The following is a 21,378-nucleotide window of genomic DNA, read 5'->3' on the forward strand; positions in this document are numbered from 1 at the left end:
CTTTCTAGAAATACCGAGGGGGATTCATTTTTATCCTGTCTCACCTCATATAACTTCGACCAATTGATAGCTTTTGGCATTGCACGTCTAACTCCATACCATACCCATCTTTGGTAATGAGTCAGCTTCTGCCTGTGGTCCACAACATTTGGATCCCACTGGGGGTCCCCCGAAGGGAAGTTCTTTTCTATAGTTCCTGTAAGTATACCATTTGCACCTGCTGCCTCTGCCTGTGTTTTCGCCACTTTTAACACCATCCGTTTTTCCGTGCAATCTAAGAAATTGTCTAATACCACTTGCAAATCATTCCAGGCAGGGTCCTGAGTCCTAATAATCGTTTCCACAACTCTAGCTACTCTTGTTACCAAAAATCGTAACGAAGAAAACTCTCCAAACCAAATGATAGTTTAGAAAGCCGACATTGGTTTATTGCAGCTGGGGGCATGGGGGATTTCTCCTAACATGCACAGCCGGTTAAGATCATGACAGGTATTTAAAACAGTTAACAAAGTTAGTTATGCCTACTGGTGCTACCCCTTAATTAACTCTTGGTTAATACTTTTCTTACTTCATCTTAAAGCTACAGTTCTCTTTGAATTCACTACGCATGCTCAGAGAGTAGGGGGCTTAGTTGGGTTGGGGGCTTTTCTAGCTAGGAGGTGTGTTCTTTAACATTATAATGAGATTATAATGAGACAGGTTAACTCTAGCGCACTATTTTGGCAGTCCATTCTATTTTTCTACGATTCGTCCTTGTGTTAATCATTATTGCTAGTTAGTAGAGAGTTAGTGGAGACAGTTTTTATCTTTAATATGTCTAAGTGCCAGGTGCGTTTGTTATGAAGTATCTTCTTTACATTCTTCTCATTCTTCTCAAGATGTTCTGTAACACTCTCCGGATCTTCTCTATACGTTCCTGCGGCCTGTTTCCACGCCATTAAGTCAGTAACAGAAAACGGAACTTTCACATATAGCGGTCCGTACTGACCAACCCCTTGTCGCAAAGGAGCTAACAATTGTGTCTGGTGTCTGATTCTCCGTGACACCGGTGTATGAACCGCTACTTCAGGTGGTCCCGCCACATCCTTTTCCATTCCACTACTACTATCTGGTTCCACCCTTTCTCCTGGTCTAATACCTCCCTCTTGCGCCTGATACAGGGAAGAATTTCGCTCACGCGACGGTGGGGTTATATTTAATTCTAGCTCCATTTCATCCTCTGTTGGAGTTGTGCATTTTCTGCATCTCTTTCCAATAACACAAGCTGAGCAACAGCTTTTAGATTTCCTGTTTTCAGAGGTTAAAGCCATCACTAAATGACCTCGACTTATCAATTTACACTCCTTTTGCCAGTCAGTTCGCTGTCTCAAGTAAAAGAACAAATCCACGTAAGGTACCTCATTCCATTTGCCATCCCTCCTACAGGACAACATCAATTGCAAGATAGTATTATAATTTAAAGTCCCATTAGTTGGCCATTTCTCTTCATCATCTAAAACATATAAAGGCCACCAATTATTACAATACTCAATCATTTGACTTTTACGCAAATCATCGTGCAACTCATTCCAATGTGTCAATAAATGTCCCAAGGGTGACGTCTTTGGTATCTTCTCGTCAACAGCTAAATTCCCCGTGCTCTTACTCTTAAACAATTTTGTTAACGCCATTATGTTTATTATTCTTATATAATTATATTATCAAATATCAAATTACCAAATGCAAATGACGACTGTCTCAAATACACAAATGTCCAACCCAGCAATAGCTTTCGCTTATGACTTAGGGGCAGATGCCTAGGCTTCCAATGCAAACAAAGCCCCAACCCTGCGAAGCTTTCACTGCACCTTATGGGCAGGCTATCCAAACAAATTCCCAAGAAGTGCCTTACCCTTTTCCAGGGAACGTTGCGAGGAGCTTGTGTGGGTCGAGGGCGATGGTCCTCGCCGAGAATCCCTCGGTGCCGGCTGGAGTCTGATCAGCACTCGATCCCTTCCAGTCTCACTCGCAAGGTCCCATCTGGGTCGCCAAAACTGTTACCGTAAGTCAGCAAAACCAAGAACTTTCTAAGACTTAATTTGAAGTTTAGAAAGCAGGCACTTCTTTATTGCAGCGCTGGACGCACAGGGGATCACTCCGCCTAGTGTTGTGCCGAGTTACTCTGCTACAAAAGTTATATACAATCAAAGTATACATATTCATCATATTTCCAGGAAACAATTAACATATCCATACAACTTCTGAGACCTCATTAATATATGTAAATGTTCATAACGCATGCGCTTTCAGGTACACTGGTGGTTGTCCAAAGTCCTCTGGTGGTCATCCATAGTCTCCCTCATTGTGTCCGCTAGTTGAACCCAATCTTTGCGCATGCTCAGCTTAGTTGCAAAATTCCGTTCCCCTTTAATCTTGGAACCTCCAGAAGATTTTCTCCGTTTACTAACCAGGCCTACAACTTACCATTGTCTTGACAGGAATATCCTCCTTATCGACAAAGCTACACTGTTTAACAATTAGTTCATAATCAAATCATAGATAAATCATACCTAGTTGCCATTACACAAATTATTTAGCACAAAATATATCATGGTTTTTAATTTTCGTTGATTAGTCTCTTGATTATACAATTCGATCAATATCCATACCCAAAATAATCAATGGTTATTTCTCTTAATGTCTATTGATTGGCGTTCTTGATATTCAAATCCAGATGGGAAGGGTAAGGGGATTTCCAAGCAGCATCACTGGTGCATACCAGGTCCCCATAGTTACGGGACTCAAATGAAACTTCTCTATTCGATTCTTCATTTTTCCATCTCGTTGCGATTAGTTTCTTAATACAAAACAGTGACTCCCTGGTGAGGTTCCTATGGTTACGAGTCTCAAAACACACCAATATTCTAACATTCTATTTCTACTTACAACTAAATTCAGTGATTTTACAACAGCCCCACCTGAAACTGAAGTCCAGTTCTGGACCCGTTGTGTGCATTTGAAGGATGAGTCATTTTCTTGTAGGTGAAGTGGATCCAGACGTGTATCTTGTGTCACTTAAGTGTTCAGTGCACAGATTTCTTGTGAATCTCAGCTACTCAGGTCACGTTCTCTGTCAGTGCTGGAATAAGAATTTTAAGTAAGATGGACCGATATCTGCATGCTGGTGGATTCTTATTTGGGAGATCGCAAATGGCCTTCAGCTTTAGGGTCCAATTTAACCATGATTCTAAATGAGAAATAGAAATACCTTTTTTATTTTCCTCCCCTTGACCGGCTGCAAGGTTTTTAAGTGAATTGGCCTCTGTATTCGTCGTAATCAGAGTAATGCCTCGGTCTCTGCTGGTGGGGTATGTGGGTGTTGAGAGCTCAGCTGTGCCTGTGATGTCTGCTGCTGCTGTGGTTCCTGGATTCACACGTGGATGAGATCTGAACACAGTCTCTGTTAACAGCTGTTCTCAGTCGGCAGGAAAATTAAATGCTGAGACTGAACTACTTAATCTGAACCCGCTTTTTCTTCCAGGGAAAATGCTGCATGAGATGAAAAGCCTTGTCCTCGAGGAGCCAAAGTGTTGGCTGGATGTTATCTCTATTTGGAGAAAGCTTCATGGGCATGAGGGGAAAAAAGACAATGTCTCTCAAGAAAACCCATCGCTTCTCAAGAGCAAATCAGAAGAAGAGACAAATACTGCAACCGACAGGCAGAAACCAGAACCAGTGAGAGAGACCGTGTCCAAGCAATGTCAGGCTGGAGAGAGGTGTGTGGTACTAGAGAGGCAGAGATCCTGTTCCTGCCACCCTCTTCCTCGCGTGCAGACTCTCACCGCACTTTCCCTTTATTTTCTTCAGACTAAGCAGCCCCCAGCGCTTCAGGCCCGAGGGTGGCTGTGGGGCCACCAGCCCTGCAGCAGAGATGCTCGCCTGCGGGGGGAAGCTGCTGGCTCCCAGCGTTGTCCCAGAAGTTGGGTTCTTTACCCACTGTGCAAGAGGCTGACACACACGCAGAGTCGAGATCCTTGTTTATTTCATGTCTACGCAGAGGTGGGTGCTAGGTGGTAACTCCACAAAGCTAGCACCCCTCGGTAAACACACGGTTAAGCATTTCTACATTCCGAGCAACAGTTACAAGTACTTTTTACAGTTGAGCTTAGTTGCCCTCGTTCCCATTGCCTCTTAGGTGCCTCATCTTCACTTGAAGTCACAGGATCCTCTCTTTTTACTGCGCATATCCTGTGAGGAGGGGGCTTTTTTCTTTCCTGAGTTGTGGTTATCATTAGGGGTGAGGATCGTGACATTACAGCCCGAACAATTATACTCTCGATACATCCAAAAACGATACAAACTACTACAATCAGTATTATAAACATAATCAGAGTTTGAAGTAAGCTCTGTGACCAACCTGTTAAGGAGAATCCCATCCCATGAAGTATTTTATTTAACCATCCACTTTTCACACTGTTCCTCATTAAAGCAATTGGTAAAACATCCACCCACGAAAGTCGAGTTTCTTGGCATAATTTTGAGATGTGCCTCTTAAGAGTCTGGTTCATTTTTTTGTTTTTTACTTTCCCACTCGGCTGTGGCCTCCATGCGGTATGTAAATCCCATTTAAACTGGAGAAATTTTGACACTCCCTGGACCACCTCTGAAACGAAATGAGGCCCATTGTCAGAAGATAGCCCTTCAGGAATCCCAAATCTAGGGATTATTTCCTTTAATATAATGCTTTAACAACCTCTCTAGCCCGATTGGTGTGGCAAGGGAAAGCTTCTGGCAATCCTGGAAATGTATCTACTAACACTAGTAGATACTGTCTACATTTTGGTAACTCAGAGAAATCTATTTGCCAGCGTTCCCCGGGGGTTATTCCTCTTTTCACATCACGCGCAGGAGGTTTTCTTTGTATTTTGGGATTGTTTACACAAAAAGTTCAGTATCTTCTTACTATTGCATCTGCATTTGTTTGCATCTTTGGTCCTAGAGCGTATCTTTTCACGCTGCTTATCGTAGCATCTGCTCCCATTTGCATTTCCCCGTGGAAGTTTTTGAGGAGGGCTTCCATCCTTTTGGCTGTGGTGAGAAACTGTTGACTTGGTATTACCTGCCATCCTTCTGAATTTTTCGAACACTAACGTCTCTGCTGATCGGTCGTCTTTTTCAGAATATTGAGGAGGTTTCCTATCAATTTCTGGGTATCAAGGCTCCACTTACACATGCACATAAGGCAGCTTTCTTTGCTGTTAAATCAGCTTTTCTGTTTCCTTCCATTATTTCTCCTTGTCCTCTATTATGACTACTTCTTGTGGTTAATTTCCTGTTAACTTGTTCAATGGTGGCTGTGCAGTCATGCTGTAAATGTTTTTGTTCCGCAGTGGGAGGCTGTCCCAGGGTCAGTTTTCGAGCTCCCTGGATCAAGAAGGCGGTTGCAGCTACAGCTCGTAAGCATGCTGGCCACCCTTTGCTTACTTCATCCAATTGCTTTGAGAAGTCAGCAACGGGTCTTTCCCAGCTTCCAAGAACTTGGGTCATCACTGCCAGGGCCATGTGCTGCCTTTCACGCACATACAAGCGAAAAGGTTTTGTCCTATCTGGCAATCCCAATACTGGGGCATCCATCAGACTTTTCTTTACCATTTCAAAACTTTTCCGACATCCAGAAGTCCATTCTAGCAATTCTCCTCGTCCTTTCACCGCCTCATATAATGGTTTGGCCATCGATCCAAAGTTAGGAATCCATGCTCGACAGAATCCAGCCATCCCCAGAAACCCTCTCAATTGTTTTCTTTTTGATTTTGGTTCTGCAGTTTTACAGCTTGCTTCTTTTCTCTCTATTCCCAAGTCTCTTGATATTTTGAAGCGTGGGTATCGAACCTTTTCCTTTGCAACTTGAGCCTTTTTCTGGGAAACTCTGTATCCTGCTAATCCCAAATAATTCAGCAAACTAACCGTGGCTTCCAAGCAGCTTTCTTTGGTGTCAGCTCCTGTTAGTATGTCATCAACATATTGTAACAGGGTTATTTACGTTGTCATATTTACCTTGCCACTGTTCCAATTCCTTTGCCAGTACGTTACCGAACAGAGTAGGGCTGTTGTTAAATCCGTGAGGCAGCAGAGTCCAGCACAGCTGCGCCTTTCTTCCTGTTGTGGGATTTTCCCATTCGAAAGCGAAGATTGTCTGCCTTTGTTCGTCCACTGGGGTACAAAAAAAGGCATGTTGGCTACGGCCCGTGCAAAAATCCTTGTCACAACCTGAAGCACGCCACAGATGTGACATGGACGGTCCCTTAGCTCCTTTTCAAGACAGGCGTGGCGGTAAGTGCAGGAGACAGCTGAAGCCAGAAAACACTGACAGGAATGGCATGAAGGTTTAAAGAAAAAGAAATACTGGGCACTGTTGCGAATGAGTGGTTTAGGCTGCTTAAAGAATCGCTGTTCAAGGTATTGGCAAAAGTGATTTTAATAGAAGTTTATAAATATGCGACTTAATAGAATGAGTGGGATGCCCGTGGAGCCGTGCTAGCCACCGTTGTTGACTTGCATCAATGATTTTAGTGTTCATTTCATCTTGACTGAATTTTTAAATAATTGCCTCATTTTCCCCCTATGCTTTTCTTTTCTTACTTTTATTTGAAGTGAAACTGCTAGAGAAAGTCATAAAAGGCTAAGAAGAAAAGAAACACATAATTCTGGTTAGCACTTTTTTGTGTGATCACAGTGAACCCAATTGCAGAGTTTACTTCAGGCAAGCAAAACTCTCCTCTGTAGGGCTGTTGAGAAAATTGGCAAGTGGCCCATGCCAACCGAGGAGCGATGCTGGGACACAAAGTATAGAACTACAAGGGTAACTATTTATTCCTGTGCATGAGGTGTCCCAGCCAAATGGGGGCACCCCAAATGGGGTTTGACGCAGGGTTCTTCTCATCTTGGAGCGTTCATGTACAACACGATTTGAGTAATCACCAGCACCCAGATGATGCTGGGAGAGTTTCAGAGATGTGCTAGAGGGGCTGGGATGCTGGCATTGTTTTGGTTGCCCAGGGGTGTCTTTTATCCTGCTTAGTTTGATGGTGTTGATTAATTCCTTTTCAAATTCTCCAGAGCCTTGCATACTACTGATGTCAAACCCGTTAGGCTATAGCTGCGCAGCTGCCTGACTCCAGTTCTTTGGGGAAATGTTTTCTGTAGCTCAGTAACAAACCTGCTAAGTCAGAGGTGGATGATGTCAGAAGTTCTTGCTCTGAGAGAGGGCTTCAGTTTCATGGGTGAGTTCTTTCTGAATTCTGAAAGAAGTTCCCTGACTCCTTTGATCCAGCCTGCTGAACTCAGTCCTTGCTTCCTCGCCCCACCTGCTCGAGATCATATTTTTTGTGAAAACAGAGATTTGTTTGAAGATCCTCTACGTACAACTCAAAACGGGAAATCTCCCTGCCTGCCTCCTGACTTGCCTTCTCTTCTCCATTCTTTTTGTCTTTCTGAGGCTGAAGACTGCTCTAGTTCGATTTCCCTGGCTGTTTGTGGTTCTAATGCTTGTCATTCTATTCCTGCAGTTCTTCTCCCTGTGACACGGCTACCTCGTCCCCATTCCCAACTGCCTTCCTCTCCACCCGCTGGAGTTGCTTAAAGAAGACTTTGGTTCGGAGATCTTCCCCCCAAAACCTGAACCAGGTGAGGGTAAAAATGCGTCTGCCAGACGGCCAGTTGCTGCTTCCAGAATTGCCCCCGGTATCTTTTGTTTTGTTCTCTGCTCCCTTTGCACGCGGGACTGTGGCCTCTCCCGTGTTGGTCTTTCTGCCGCTGAATTTAACTAGAAGTCATCTGGTAGCACTGAGCAGAGCTTTTCAGTGGCCAGTGTGTGCAGACCTTCCAGAGCACTTCAGCTCCAGTCATAAATACCAGTCTGGCCAGCATGGGCCTGTATGTCAGGGGAAGGATCCATACAGGAGATGTCTCTGGATCTGGCAGCCTTACATACTGCTGGACTCTGCCTCTCTTGAAAATGGCGATTGCCTGAGCCGTTGGGCAGCTCCTTCAGGCTCTGTAGGGGAAGAGAGCGAGCAGCAAGGTCGTGTTCTCGAGGATCTCGGCTTGAGAATGCCGTTTATGGAAGAGCCTCCTCCTAGACCTTGTCTCTTACAAACGGCTTGCTTAAGCAACCCTCTGTGGTGCAGGCTGCCTGGAGACCTTGGGAAGGACCCATTGCTCGTGACCAGCTGTTTCTCCATCCCTGTGCTTGGTGTATGGAAGCTGCTCTCAGCGCTGACGCTGGGAGGTCTGAGGCCTTCTGTAAAAGCTCTCAGTTCATCTGCTGGCTCTGGTTTTCCCAGACTGTGCATCAAATACAGCTTTGTTGAGCCTCAGGTGGGGCTCTTGTTCTTGTCCAGACTTTTGCTCTGACACCATCAAGTGCGGAGGACTGGGATTTTTCAAAAGCATCATGTTTCTCTTTGGGCTTCCTGGGGAGGGGTTGCAGTTGTGCAAGGCGTGTTGGGGAGCTCAGTCTTCCTTTGGGATGCTCTCTGTGGGACAGGACAATTGCTTTGAGCTGCCTGTATTTCTGGAAGGCTTACCCACATTTGCCTTCCATCGGAAATACTGCTTAGTGGCACTTGTTTTTTTTTTAAAAAACAAAAGGAGAGAGGGGAGGGGTGTGTGAATAGCTGATGCGAGTGTACAGTGAATGATCTTCTCCTGCTTGGAGTAAATGGTTTTATCATTAAAAATATCCCTTCAGTGTTCCAAAATCAGTTCCCTTAAAGATTGAAGTGCTTGCTGATGGATTCCTGGCTGACAAAATCCCCTCCCAGCTTGCTTCAATATGAAATCCTCTTTAAAGTGGCATTGAGATTATCTGGCGTGATTTCCTTCAATTAATCATACTTGTCTAAAGCCTGTATTTTTGTTCCTAAATACTAGGATCAGAAGTTCATAGAAACATCTTCTGTGTCTGGTTTAAATGAGTTAAAGCTCTTGTCGTGTCAGGTTGAGGGTTTCTAAAGTTATTTTTTCCTCTTTCAGAGGGAGATGAACATGCACATCTCGCCCTCCAGGAGCGAGGACGCCGTGTCCGGGTTCAAGCCCGTGCTATCCTCAAAGCTTGCGTCCTGGAGTTGGGCATGGAGGGGCGTCACCCTGGGAAGGTGTGGTGTGCTGTAGCAGTTGGAGCTGTGAGGTCTGGAAGGCACCAGCGCTGTGAAGTCTGGTGGGTGGTGGGGGGGTGGATGCGGCTGTTGGGGGGTCCGTCATTTGCATAGCCCCGCCCTCCCCCGCACGCTTCAGAACGTTTGGGTTCCGGTGGCAGTTTGTGAGTGGTCCCTCCCAGTTGGCTCAACGGACCCGGCACAGCCAGTGGATCCCGCTGGAGCTCCTCTCTCTGGCATGAATCCCTCGGTGTTGGAGATTTAGAAGAGGTGACATTTGAATCTCCAGGTCTCCTTAGATGACCTTCAGGAGCTGTGGGCTGTGGGTGGGGACTGGCTCTCTTTCCACTTCCTAAGTGGAACAGCTTTAAGAGGTGAATCTGCCATTTCCCTTCTTCTGGGGGTTACGGGAGCTGTTTGGGAGGTGAGGGAGATGTACATTCACGGTCTTGAGCCAAATTGGATAGAGCAGAGATGGACTGTCATTTGTCTGACCTCAGCTGTGTATCTGTAATGTAGCCGTAATTGCCTCCGCCTGCAGAAGTGGACTGAGGTCCTATTTTGTTTTAAAGGAGATATAACAAATAAAATCAGTGACTCTAGTGTGCGGTCTTTCTGCCCAAATATGTAAGCATTTACTTTAGGATAAGGTAAGCAGTGCCTTGAACTCACTGGTTCTACTGAGTAACTCTCCGTTGTCTAAAAATGGGACCGAGGTTGGCTCAGACGCGGGTGTCTACGTTAGAGACATTCGTGTTTAGTCAGATGAATCCCACCCCAGTCTCCTGTGGTCCTCATCAGGTCTCTGACAGCTCTGCTGTTAGCCCTTATGGAAGCCAAGTACAGTCACTGTCTCTTTCATCTCTCCTTTTTTGTTTGTTTAGGGTTTTGGGGGTTTTTTTGTTTAACAGAAAGGAAAGTCAGTCTTGGACATTCAGCTGCAGAAGAAAGTTTGTGTTTGAAGATCACGCTTGGATCTTTCAAGTAGGTCTTATTAGATGCCTTTTCCTCTTCTGTTCATCCCTGATAAGCTTAGGCACTCTCTGTTTGTCCTGTTTCTGAGGACCGCTGCCCAAGGCGCCTAGCATTGCACAGGGAAATTTCTGTATCTCATTTCGCATCATGAATTTTGTTAGTCAGCAGGCATGAAGTATTTTTAGAACATAAGCTAACTAAATGGCACTGAAGTGAAAAAGGTGCTCCGTAACATCCGAGAGATAATTCTGGAATGTAATCGGAATATAAATATTTTGAGCAAAAGATGCTTTAAGTGTTAGATAAAAATTATTAGCATAGCGCTATTTTCTTTAGTTTGGATTTTTATAGTTCTTCAATTTAAAGTTTGAATTTAAACAAATTTAGTTGAATGGATGTGGAAAAGATGTTCAAATAGCCAAGCATTTCTTTCAAAGGAGAGTAAGCTAAGTAGCACTTACAGTTTTGGCTTTGAAGTGTTTTGTATGTTTGAATGCAAATCTACAAGTTTCTGTTGAATTCAAGTGGCCTAGAAAAGTGATCTTTTAATTCTGTGTCGCAAATTTTATGAGCCGCCCCCTTCTAAAAAATGATGGTTGCCGTTGCTTAGTGGAGATGTTGACAATTAGTGGTTGGGCTGTGGCCTCTCAAGACACGTCTCTCCTTTTGTTCAGAAGACTCTTAGGCTGTAGCAAGCGCCCAGACGTCACAGCGAAAATGGAGGATGCAAAAAAGAAGTCAGCAAGTTACAAAGGAGGAATGGGCAAGTAAAAGGCAAAAGCCTGAGTCCCATCTGTCCTAAATAATGAACTGCTCAGCCCTGGGCTGGTGGCACAGGCCACCTGCAATTCAGGGTGTCGGGCACAAATCTTCTGCAGTTAGGTACTTATCTCCTTCCTCACAGAAGGGGAAAAAAAAAAAAAAAAAAAAAAAAAGGAGATGCCTGTTACTTAGTTCAGTAAAGGGAAAAGAAACTTCTATTTAGATGTGTGTGTAGGATGGACTTGAGGACAGAGAAGAAGGGCACCCTAATAGCAGTCTGCTGGGTAGGCTGAGGGGATGCGGGGAGTCTGCTCCCAGGGAAGCTGTTCCCCTTCGTAGAATTTAGTAACTGTTTTGTTGGGGGTTTGAAGCCGAGTTCCCAGCAGGCACACCATAACTCCTTTCTCTCTCTCTCTCTCTCTGGCCCATTAATTGTCTCGATACTGCTCCAGATTTACAGAGAGTGGGATGCCCACCGTTAAAGGGAGGTTCTCGCCTCAGGATGCCTGCCACCTCGAGCTTAGCCTTGCGCTTGGTCCATGAGAAAGCCACGGCTCTGACTGCAAAGCTGAGTGAGTAGGGGATGCAGAGATGGGACTTTTGCAGGGAGCGCCTGAGCCGCCGGGCTGCTGGACAGGGTGAGACCCATGCCAGCCAATTCATCTTTTAGCTCCACATGCCTTTTGGCAGAGATGCAGGTCTCGTGGGGATTGTGGGGACGTGCTCCTGCATCTGGAAAAGATGGCTGAGTTCTGGCGTAAGAAGGGCCCTGGGGTTTCAAGGTCAGAGTTGAGGCAGGTATGGAAGATGGCAATAGCTGTGATCTTTAGTCAAAAAAATTCCTTTTTGTATATTCAAGTAGTCTGGAAGATGAGTCAAAAAAGAGAAGCCAATGCTACACACACTGCGCACTCTTAAGTCTTTGTTTTAAAATAGGCGTGAGGTCAAGCTAGAACATGCTTTGCAATTTGGGTATTTACTGCAGCAAATTTTCTGCTCTTTCTGACTGTTTTCTGTGACTTTTAGCTCGTTTCACCTCCACAGAAAGAAATACTGTGCATATGAAAGAGACCGTTATGAATCTTCCCTTGGGAGATACTTTTTTTGTGCTCTGCTTTTAAATTACAATCTTTATTATTTATGCCAACGTTTAAAATAGCTTTCTGATTCCCTGGTTAAAGTATTCTGAACCTACTCCAGCTACATTTTACTATGCACAACTCCCACCAACCATCAGATTTTATCTCAAGTCATTTTTCATGAAATAACACGCATCGCAGCCAGAATCCTGTGTTGCTGTTACCTGGTTTTCTCTACAGTTCCTCTACAGTTTTCCAGCTGTGTTCCTCCTCCCTGTGTTGCCAGTATTTCTTTTTATCTTAGAACACACAAGTTCCCATCATCTCCCTTCCTAAACAGTGCCCTGTAATTGTGTTACCATTTTTGTTGACCTTTTCGGGGATTCCTGCAGGTTATTAACGCCTTTTTAATGAGAATCCTGGGATTGGAACTGTTTTCTGAGCAATGTTTACTCAGGAATTGGTAGATTATTCCCTGTTCTCTTTTCCTTTACATCCCCTATTTCTTTTTTTGTCTGACACCCTGTTATGTTCAAAGTGGAGCTATGAGAATAACTGATTTGGGGCTTTGCTGCCAAATCAATGCATTAAAGAAAACCTGTGTTTCAGACTGAACAGAGATGATACTCAACCTAAAATCTTTAGAATGACTGGGGAGATTTTTTAATGTTTTCACCCCTTTTTAAAAGAAGAAAGAAATTTGACAGTTTTCAAAATGAAAGCGTTATTTCAGACAGAAAACAGAAAATTCTGGTTTTCCATTTTCTGGCCATGTTTGACTTCAAATCATAAACAGTTTCAGTGTTCGCTGAACTTTGTTTTTTGGTGGCCAAATTACTTCCCTAAAAGTATTTGTTTCCCTCAGAGTGATTCCTTTTAACACTTTTTGAGCAGTATTGAGTGCATATGTCTATATGTTCCTTCTGTTTATGTATCTCTATTTATGTGTAGGCATAGAAAGCGAAGCAAATGTCTTTATCTTAGTCATGCAAATCTCACTTATTTGATTCCACTGTGGTATAAGAGCATGGGGTAAGTGGTGGTTACTGGGCTCAAAAGTGGAAGCTCGACCATAAAGACCTAAGCAGGTCTTTGCAGAGAGATAGTGGTGGCATTTCGAACATTTGGCCCCTTTAAACACTGGGATTTTACTTGCATTTATGTACCTAGATATCTAAATCCTGGGGAGGTTGTGTTTTAGATGCCTTCGCTCTATTTTTGGTTCTCATTTGACATCACAATTGTGTGTTCCGAATCACTGGGCTTCTGAAGGAGCCACGTGAGCAGCCTCATTCACGTGCTGATGGCTGTGAGAAAGCAAACAGGTTGTCACAACAAATGTTCCTGGCCGCGTCCTACAATGGCTTCTGTAGCATGAGGGGTTTGTGTTCAAATGTTTTTTCTGCTCTTGTTGAAGTGCCGGTTCTGAAGACACGTTGAAAATCTGGAACAAGCCCAGCGCTTGTCCTCAGGGATGTTTGAAAATTCATGCGACTTCTAAAATGCACACAGGATGGACAAAGGAAGGATGCTTGTGATTCATTGTTATTTTGAAAACAGACTTTGAGTTATCATCATGTTTTTACTCTTCCCTTTTCCTTGCCAGGGAGTGAAGCCGATTTCAGCTCTTCAGGCAGCATGGGCGGTATTTCAGCGCCTGAAGTCCACGTGTCTGCTGCTGGAAGCAAAAGATCTTCTTTTTCTCTCAAGTAAGCAAAGCAATCTTTCGTGAATAGTGCAGGTGTCACTAGTGCAGAGGTAGACTACTCTGTAAGGTCTTGCAGCTAATACAGACAATAGCAGTATTGTGAGTTGTAAAACAATTTGGGTGATGCTGTGCTCTCGGGCAGTACTTATGTTGATGAGACCTGTGATATGAGAAAGAAGAAAAAAAAAATACAAATGCTGTGTGTGGAGACCAAAACCAAAGAGTTCAAACTGACAGGACTGGTTTCCTGCCCTTTGTGGAAGAGCTGGCAGGCAGGCTGGGACTGGCAGTGGGATAGCCCTGTGCTTAAGGCACACACGTCTCCAAGGTCGCAGCTTGCCCCAGTGTACAGAGGTTGGCAGAATGATGCTTAATGAGCAGTTTCCTGTCTGTGTCATGAGACTGTTGGAAAAATAAATGTTACTTAAGTGCTCTCTAGGTTAAATCTAACAAGTCAAAGTACTGGCTGGGGGAAAAAGCAATACTAGATATAATATGAAGCCCTAAAATCACCTTACTTGCAGTAAGATGATGTGTCATTTGATAGATTATTGTGCATTTAAATGTAACTTTACGTTAGAGCATACTGACCTACTTAATTGGACAGAAGTCCTCTGTAAGAATGCTCCTTCAAATGCATGGCTGTGTTACGCACAGTCTGGGCAAATTCTGCCTCACACAAGAGTTGATGCTGTACTGTACCGAGTGGAAAGAGATGTCTCCTTTGCAATATGTTCTCTTTTAACTGTTTGGCTTAAGTCGCTGTGAAACGTTTCCACGTTGTCACAAGCCACAGTCCTGCACTTCATTGTAAAATGGTTATAAAATGACCCAAACGGCAGCAGTGCGATGGAGGTCTGCAGCAGCCACTCCATCACCTGTTCCTTATAAACGGTTCCATTTTCGGAGAAGGGAGGAAACCAAGTCAGATGATTTTGAGAAGAGAGCTTGCTTCATAATTCTGTGGTATTTCAATTTTTATGTTTAAGGTTTCTCTTTTGCTGTCTGGATTTGCCTTTTACCATATTTTTTTGAAACCAGCCCTTCCGTTACAGTTTAGAAGAAAACTGGCATGAGAGGACGAAGTTAGCAGCGTAGTAGTGCAGAAGGCAAAGCAAGTGAGGAATGCCCCTCGAGAAGCTGTCCTCAGAGCACCCCAGCCCTTTGGCAGCTGTCAGGCAATGCCGATACCAATTGCTGTCAAGCACACAGTTGACAGTCCGATTATTTAGTCAAGAGTGGGAAAAGAAAGGTAGATATGTATGAGGGGAAACTGGAAGGAAGAAAGAAAAGGCTGTGCTTTTTTAATACTCTTTCAGACTGCTCACAGTGGGTTTTGAACTATATCTAAGCAAGTGAATAGCTGACAATGGCAGCTGAAGCAGCCGGTATGCCAAAGGCAGGAAAGAACAGTGGCTCAACCAAAATCTGTTTTCGCTGCACGCTGTGATCCTTCCGGCTGCTTGCTGAGGAGCTTGAAAGCAGTCTTACAGCAGACCTCCGTGGACAGGCATCTCTATGCAGACCTGGCTGGGAAAGGCTGAAGCGTGGTTCTTTTGGCACTAGTCCAGGCTGCAGTTCTCTCATTACTTAATGGAGTCAGAGGTTCAGGGAACGTGGATGATCTGATGGAGTCACTGGGAATCGTGCTATCCACTGAGAAATGTGAAAATGGCTGAGGTTTTCCTAGATCACGTAATTCAGACTGAGTGCCCCACAGTCAGTGAAAGAACGTGCAGTGGCTGATGACTTTGGGACTGACTTTCTTCACAGCCACTCACAGTTACCTGTCTGTTTTAGTGTTTAGACAACTTTGTGTGTAAAATAAGACACATAATGGATTGCGTGATGAGGATAATCCAATATGCCTTAACCGTGTTGCTTCCCCTGCAGCCGTGGCCCTTATGGTCGGAATAATGGATCCTTATCCTACAAGTCCAGAGCCAGCCCACCTGCTTCTCGTGAAAAGGACCCTTTGTCAAGACTGGGCAAAAGCCAGCTGTGTCCTGCTAACATCCGCCAGAATTACGGGGCTTCTTCAGCCAGCAGGAGCAAGCCAGGCTCATGCAAAGGAAGCGACAGCAGCTCAGTGATGAGGCAAGTCTTTATTTCAGCATGCCAGTGTTCAGCGCACTGACTTACCGTCTCTGCACGGTAATGTGGCATTGGCTGTCTGGGTTGCCGTGCAGGTCAACTTGCTCCTCAGCATAGGTGTGACTCCTCATATTGGTGGCTCGCCAGTCAACAGGGTGCTCCATCCCCTGTAAAAGCTTTATTGTTTCAGCACTGTAAAATTCAAGGTTACTTTTAGTCAAAGCCCCTTATAGTTGTTTTTCACTCCAAGGCAGGCTCCTTCATGTGGTTTCATGGCATCAATTCCCATGTGGATTTACTGGTTCTTTTGTATAAGGGTCCTTTCGCTTTGGAGAGTCTTGGATGGGGTAGTATAGAAAATATGATACACTCAGGTGAAAATTCACCCTGCCCAGCCTTAGGCACCTCTCTGTGCAGTTTCCCGTACAGGAAAGAAAACAGATACCTGTCAGAGCATGCAACACATATTGCAGAGAAGAAATTGCCACCACGCTGCTGCTGTTGCCCTCTCTCTCTCTCTCTCTCTCTTTCAGGCAACTCAACAGCCAAGCATGTCAGATATGCACCTAAAGCCAGACAGGATGAATCTAGGTTTCAGGGTGCTCAGCTTCCTACCTCACATGTGGAGCTGAACGCAGTCCCTACACTACCTCACCTGACCGTGTCTGCAGCTGGGTGCCTTTGCCGGTGGCCCGGCTGCCTGCCCTTGGGCACACCACCTGTTTAGGGTGAGGGGTTGGCTGCGTGTTTTAAAGTTAAATGTCTCCCTGCACTGAAGACAAGTATAACAAATAGCAAATTTTGCACTATAGCCACAAATCAGCCATTTCCTCAAGTACTTTGATTTGCCGGAGGGAGTCACTTGTGCAGGCGGTGAGGAGCCCCAAATGAGTCAAGCTTTGTATTAGTGTATGGGATGTTTTTCTTTTTGCCAGGACTTACGAACTGTAGGAGCGATGTTATGTGATGGTTTGATTTTTCTTTCTTGTCACCATTTCTTGTGGTGACAATCACAGTGTGAAGCCAGAAAATCCAGAGCAGTGCTTGACTCCTCTGCAGCAGAAGGAACTTACAGTGCAGCATTGGAAAACAAAGCTGAAGGAATCTGAGAGCAAACTTAAAGAAAGGTATATTTCACTTCAGAAATCAGAATTAGAAAGACTAATTCAGGAGCATTTAGGGGTGGGAATCTTCTGGACCACATAAAGTCTTCATTAAGAAATTTGAAATATGATCAATCTGATCAGGTTCGTTTCAGGTATTTCAGGTTTCATAGCATGCTCCGTGAATACGTACCATGCAGTTTAGTTATGAATATGGCTGCCTCTTTTCCCTTTTCTGAACTTCCCTAGCAGAATGTTTTTAAAGGGTCATTTTTTACCAGTCTAATTTAGCATTGAGACCTTTTCTACATAAGAGTTTCGACTTGCAAGCATGTTATTACCTTAGTCTCCTGTTCTACTTGATTCAGTGAAAGATGACTACAGCTGTCCCCCTTCTCCCCTAATGAAAGAAAAGCTCTTAGACCAACCAGTGTGCCTGCTTGTGGTTTTGTCGCTTAGATACTGAATTTTTCGCAAGAGCCCTTTGTATGGATGCTGAGCAAAAAAGCGACAATGTGCATTCCACAGCAACAGACGTCCTCTCTGTCATCTCTTTTACTAAAGCTGCACTCTGAGAGCTGGCTCTCCAGCACACACAGCCCAAGCGGGCACAAAGGGGTGTTTGAGTGGAGCCCCAAGGCAGAGTCCCAGGGACCCCTTGGACCAGCTCGGGATAGCCCGACCTCTGCATCTGGGAGGGCTGGATCTCAGTAAGGGCCCCCTCTCCCCACTTGCTTGCAAGTCAAGGCAGCAGCCTCTGGCTCCACGCTGGGCTGGGTGGGTGCAAAGCAAGCCAGATGCCTGCAGCCCCGAGCCCTCCTGCTGTCTGAGGCCAGTGTTGGCTCTGGCTGTACGTGATGAGCTGCTGGCAGGCACAGGGGACGCATCCAGGCAGCAGTTCCTCATTTCACAGAATCACAGAATCATTAAGGTTGGAAATGACCTGTGAGATCAGCTAGTCAAACCATCAACCCCACACCACCATGCCCACTAAACCGTGTCCCACAATGCCACGTCCACACATTCCTTGAACACCTCCAGCGATGGTGACTCCACCACCTCCCTGGGCAGCCTGTCCCAATGCTTCACCACTTTCTCAGTATAGAAGTTTTTCCTAATATCCAACCTGAACCTCCCCTGGCGCAACTTGAGGCCATTTCCTCTAGTCCTGTCACTAGTCACCTGGGAGAAGAGACCAACACCCACCTCTCCGCAACCCCCTTTCAGGTAGCTGTAGAGAGCGATAAGGTCTCCCCACAGCCTCCTCTTCTCCAGACTGAACATCCCCAGTTCCCTCAGCCGCTCCTCATCAGACTTGTGCTCCAGACCCCTCACCAGCTTCCTTGCCCTTCCTCCTCTGGACATGCTCCAGCACCTCAATGTCTTTCTTGTAGTGAGGGGCCCAAAACCGAACACAGCATTCGAGGTGCGGCCTCACCAGCGCCGAGTACAGAGGCATGATCACCTCCCTACTCCTGCTGGCCACACCATTTCTGATACAGGCCAGGATGCTGTTGGCCGCCTTGGCCACCTGGGCACACTGCTGGCTCATCTTCAGCCGGCTGTCAATCAACAGCCCCAGGTCCTTTTCTGCCGGGCAGCATTCCAGCCTCCAGCTTTCCATTTCCTCCAGAGTGAGGCAGTAGGTGAGATGTTAAGCGCTGCACTGGTTGGACCTTACCTAGAGCCAGCACTTGCACCTCAGTATGTCCAGGATCAGAGCACAGCCCACAAGGCTGCTGGCTGTGTGGCGAGGTCGGTGACTCTAGTTAGCAATCAGCCGGCGTGTCTGGGCAGCCGACTTACATCTCTGCCAGCTCCGTCGAAGGCAGCAGCAAGTGCTGCATGGAAAAGCTTGCTTCTTTCTTGGAGCATCTCCGCAGCATAGCCATCCCAGTGCAGTGGAGCCTCACGTTGACTCTTTAACTGACCGGTCAGCAGAAGCGTTGTAACTTTTTTATTTTGCTACAGGGAAATGGAAATAGAAGAACTCAAAGCTCAGCTGGGACGGATGAAGGAAGACTGGGTTGAGGAAGAGTGTCATCGTGTGGAGGCAGAGCTGGCCGCCTTGGAAGCAAGAAGGGAAGTTAAACAACTCAAGCAGGTTATTGAAAGCATGAAAAACAGCTTGGCTGAGAAAGACAAAAAAATGCAGCAATACTTCATAGACATTAGCATTGAAAACAAGAAACTGGAATCTTTGCTGCAGAGCATGGAGATGGCTCAGAGCAGCTCTGTGAGAGATGAGCAGTGCCTGGAGCACAGGCGTGACTCAGAGGGGAAGCCGTTGGTGGTGTGTGCCACAATGCCAGACAGCCTCACCACAGAGGACCAAGCTCTGAAGGAGGTGGCAGATAGTGGGCTGCTTTTTAATGAGGGCACAGCTAACGGGACTGATTCCTGTGAAGACAGTTTCACCACCATAACCTCTGAGTTGAGTGATCCAGCTCCCTCCAGTTCTGCTGTGAATCAAGAGATGCTTGAAAGTGTTCTGGATGAGAAACTAACTTCTTTCCAGGAGGAGGAGAAAGTCAGCAACGTGATGGTGGAACAGGCCATCCAGACTGACGTGGTGGCATCTAGCCTAGATGTGGAGCAGCTCATTCAAAACATCTTCAGAGCTCAAGACGCCTGTCCTCTAAGCCCACCGTCTTCACTGAAGGAACTGGGTGAATTTTCTCCTGGAAGGTTCAGTGACTCTGGTATCGTAGTGGACTTAACTCCAAGTCATCTAAACGCTGCCATCCTTTTGTCACCTATGGAGTCTCCATGCAGGAAGGTGGAGCACGGAGTTAATGAAAACCATTTCGTGAAGGAACGTGATTTTACAGAACCTCATGATGATGAAGCCTTTGGGTATGTCAAGACAGGAATAAAGAAGAGATACTGTAGCAGCCCCTGTTGTACCAACTATCCTGTGGGCTTTCCATACTCGGAGAGGAGGAACAGATCCCGTTTACAGTATTGGAGCATTGCTTCGTGTTTGCGGCCTGGTGGCCCTGCACTCTACACCATACACCCTTCGAGATGAAAACCTGAAGTCCACTCCATCCCCGGGCACCGGCTGGCTGAGGCAGAGAGAAAGAGGGGTGAGAGAGATCATAAAAAGTTATTGTCTATTCTGATAGTCCACTATTTTGCTCCTGACTATTTGATCGGCGCTATAAATTGTTTCGAAAACACATTTCTTGTTTCAAAATGAAAAAGCTGAACCCTGTAGTTCCACAAGATGGTTTTAACTGGTGTTTTTAACAGTACTGCTGCCTACAGAAATAGTCTTCCTGCTCCCAGGCACTGTGTCTCTCCCCTGTGCTGATGTCTTTCTGGTGCCAGCACATCTGCACAGTGAACATGACCAGGGAAATCAAGCAGAATTACAGCTAGCGCTCTGCCATGTTTGTTTGCTGAATTAGCTTGAAGCTCAATCAGTTTCCCTGGCCGGTTCACTGAGCAAACGTACAAGTGCTTTGCGCTGGCTCAAGGGTAGCACGAGATGCGCATGGGAACAGATGGCCGGAGAAAGGTGGGGCATGTCTTTAGGCAGCACTAACCTGAAACATTTGTGAAACTACAGTGTTAAGTGAGGGACGTGGAGACTGGTTCCCACTAAGGGTATCACTCATGTACTCCAGAAAGGCTGCTAGTGTTTACAATTTGTTGTCCAAAGAGTCAATTCAATTTAGAGGTAAAACCCGTATTTCCCAGGAAGCTTCAAGCACATCATTCATGCCTGTCTCATGCAGTGCTCTTAATCGTTGATGGGAGTCTTCAAACATGTTACAATGCTAAGTATAGGTGTGGATACACTTTGAAGATTGATGTTGTTTTAAAGTCTTAATGAGTTGGAACCTGATAGTCATTTGAGCCCTTTGAAATACTTTGTATAAATGTATGGTGTTTTAACTTATTGTTTATTTAATTGCTTTATTGTAAATTGCCTTTATAATCACAAGTTCAGTAAAGCACGTTAAAAATATTAAACATGTGTGAGTGTTTTCTTGTAGCAAAGCTATACAAAATGGCCCATCTCAGCTGAGCTATCAGGCACAGGCAGAGCTGGAGGGGCACTGTGTCAGGGCATAAGGAACCATCAGGACCCGGAGAACACCTCATTTCAGCTCCGAGCATAAGCACTCAGTCAGAGAAAAAGGCTCCAGCCGGTCTGTGGACACGCAGGCCAGCCGCTCTGCCGCATCCACGCTGCATTAAAGATGCAAGTGACCTCATCTTTAACCCAATGCAATCTTCCAGAAGCTTGCAACTTCTCATTTCTGCACTGCCAGGAGAGTATCAGTCTTCCTGGCATTTAACAGACATCCAGAAGGCCTCGTTTAACCCGGCCGAGAGGCATGCAGTCTCCGTGTGCCCAATGAGATGTCACTGTGACCATCAAACCACGAATTCTCCGTGTCCCATATTGAGATCTGTGCCTAGGTCAGATGAGGGCAATGCTATCCAACAGATGAAATAGTGGAGTTTGTCTGGCTCCACCCAACCTTTCATCAACACCTTACAAAGAAGGT

At 45.5% G+C, this 21,378-nt stretch overlaps 1 protein-coding gene across 1 annotated transcript; it reads left to right on the top strand.

The window, feature by feature from the left end:
- Positions 1–11,373: 11,373 nt before the first annotated feature.
- On the top strand, positions 11,374–20,239 carry LOC132321197 (syntabulin-like). Its single transcript, XM_059834766.1, is given in 7 exon segments — positions 11,374–11,443; positions 13,557–13,659; positions 15,552–15,759; positions 16,704–16,879; positions 18,827–19,741; positions 19,743–19,944; positions 20,189–20,239. Coding segments are annotated over 7 exon segments (1,725 nt in total).
- The last annotated feature ends 1,139 nt before the right edge of the window (positions 20,240–21,378 follow it).

The sequence above is a fragment of the Gavia stellata genome, unplaced genomic scaffold (genome assembly GCF_030936135.1).
Source record: "Gavia stellata isolate bGavSte3 unplaced genomic scaffold, bGavSte3.hap2 HAP2_SCAFFOLD_68, whole genome shotgun sequence".
Taxonomy (NCBI): Eukaryota; Metazoa; Chordata; class Aves; order Gaviiformes; family Gaviidae; genus Gavia; species Gavia stellata.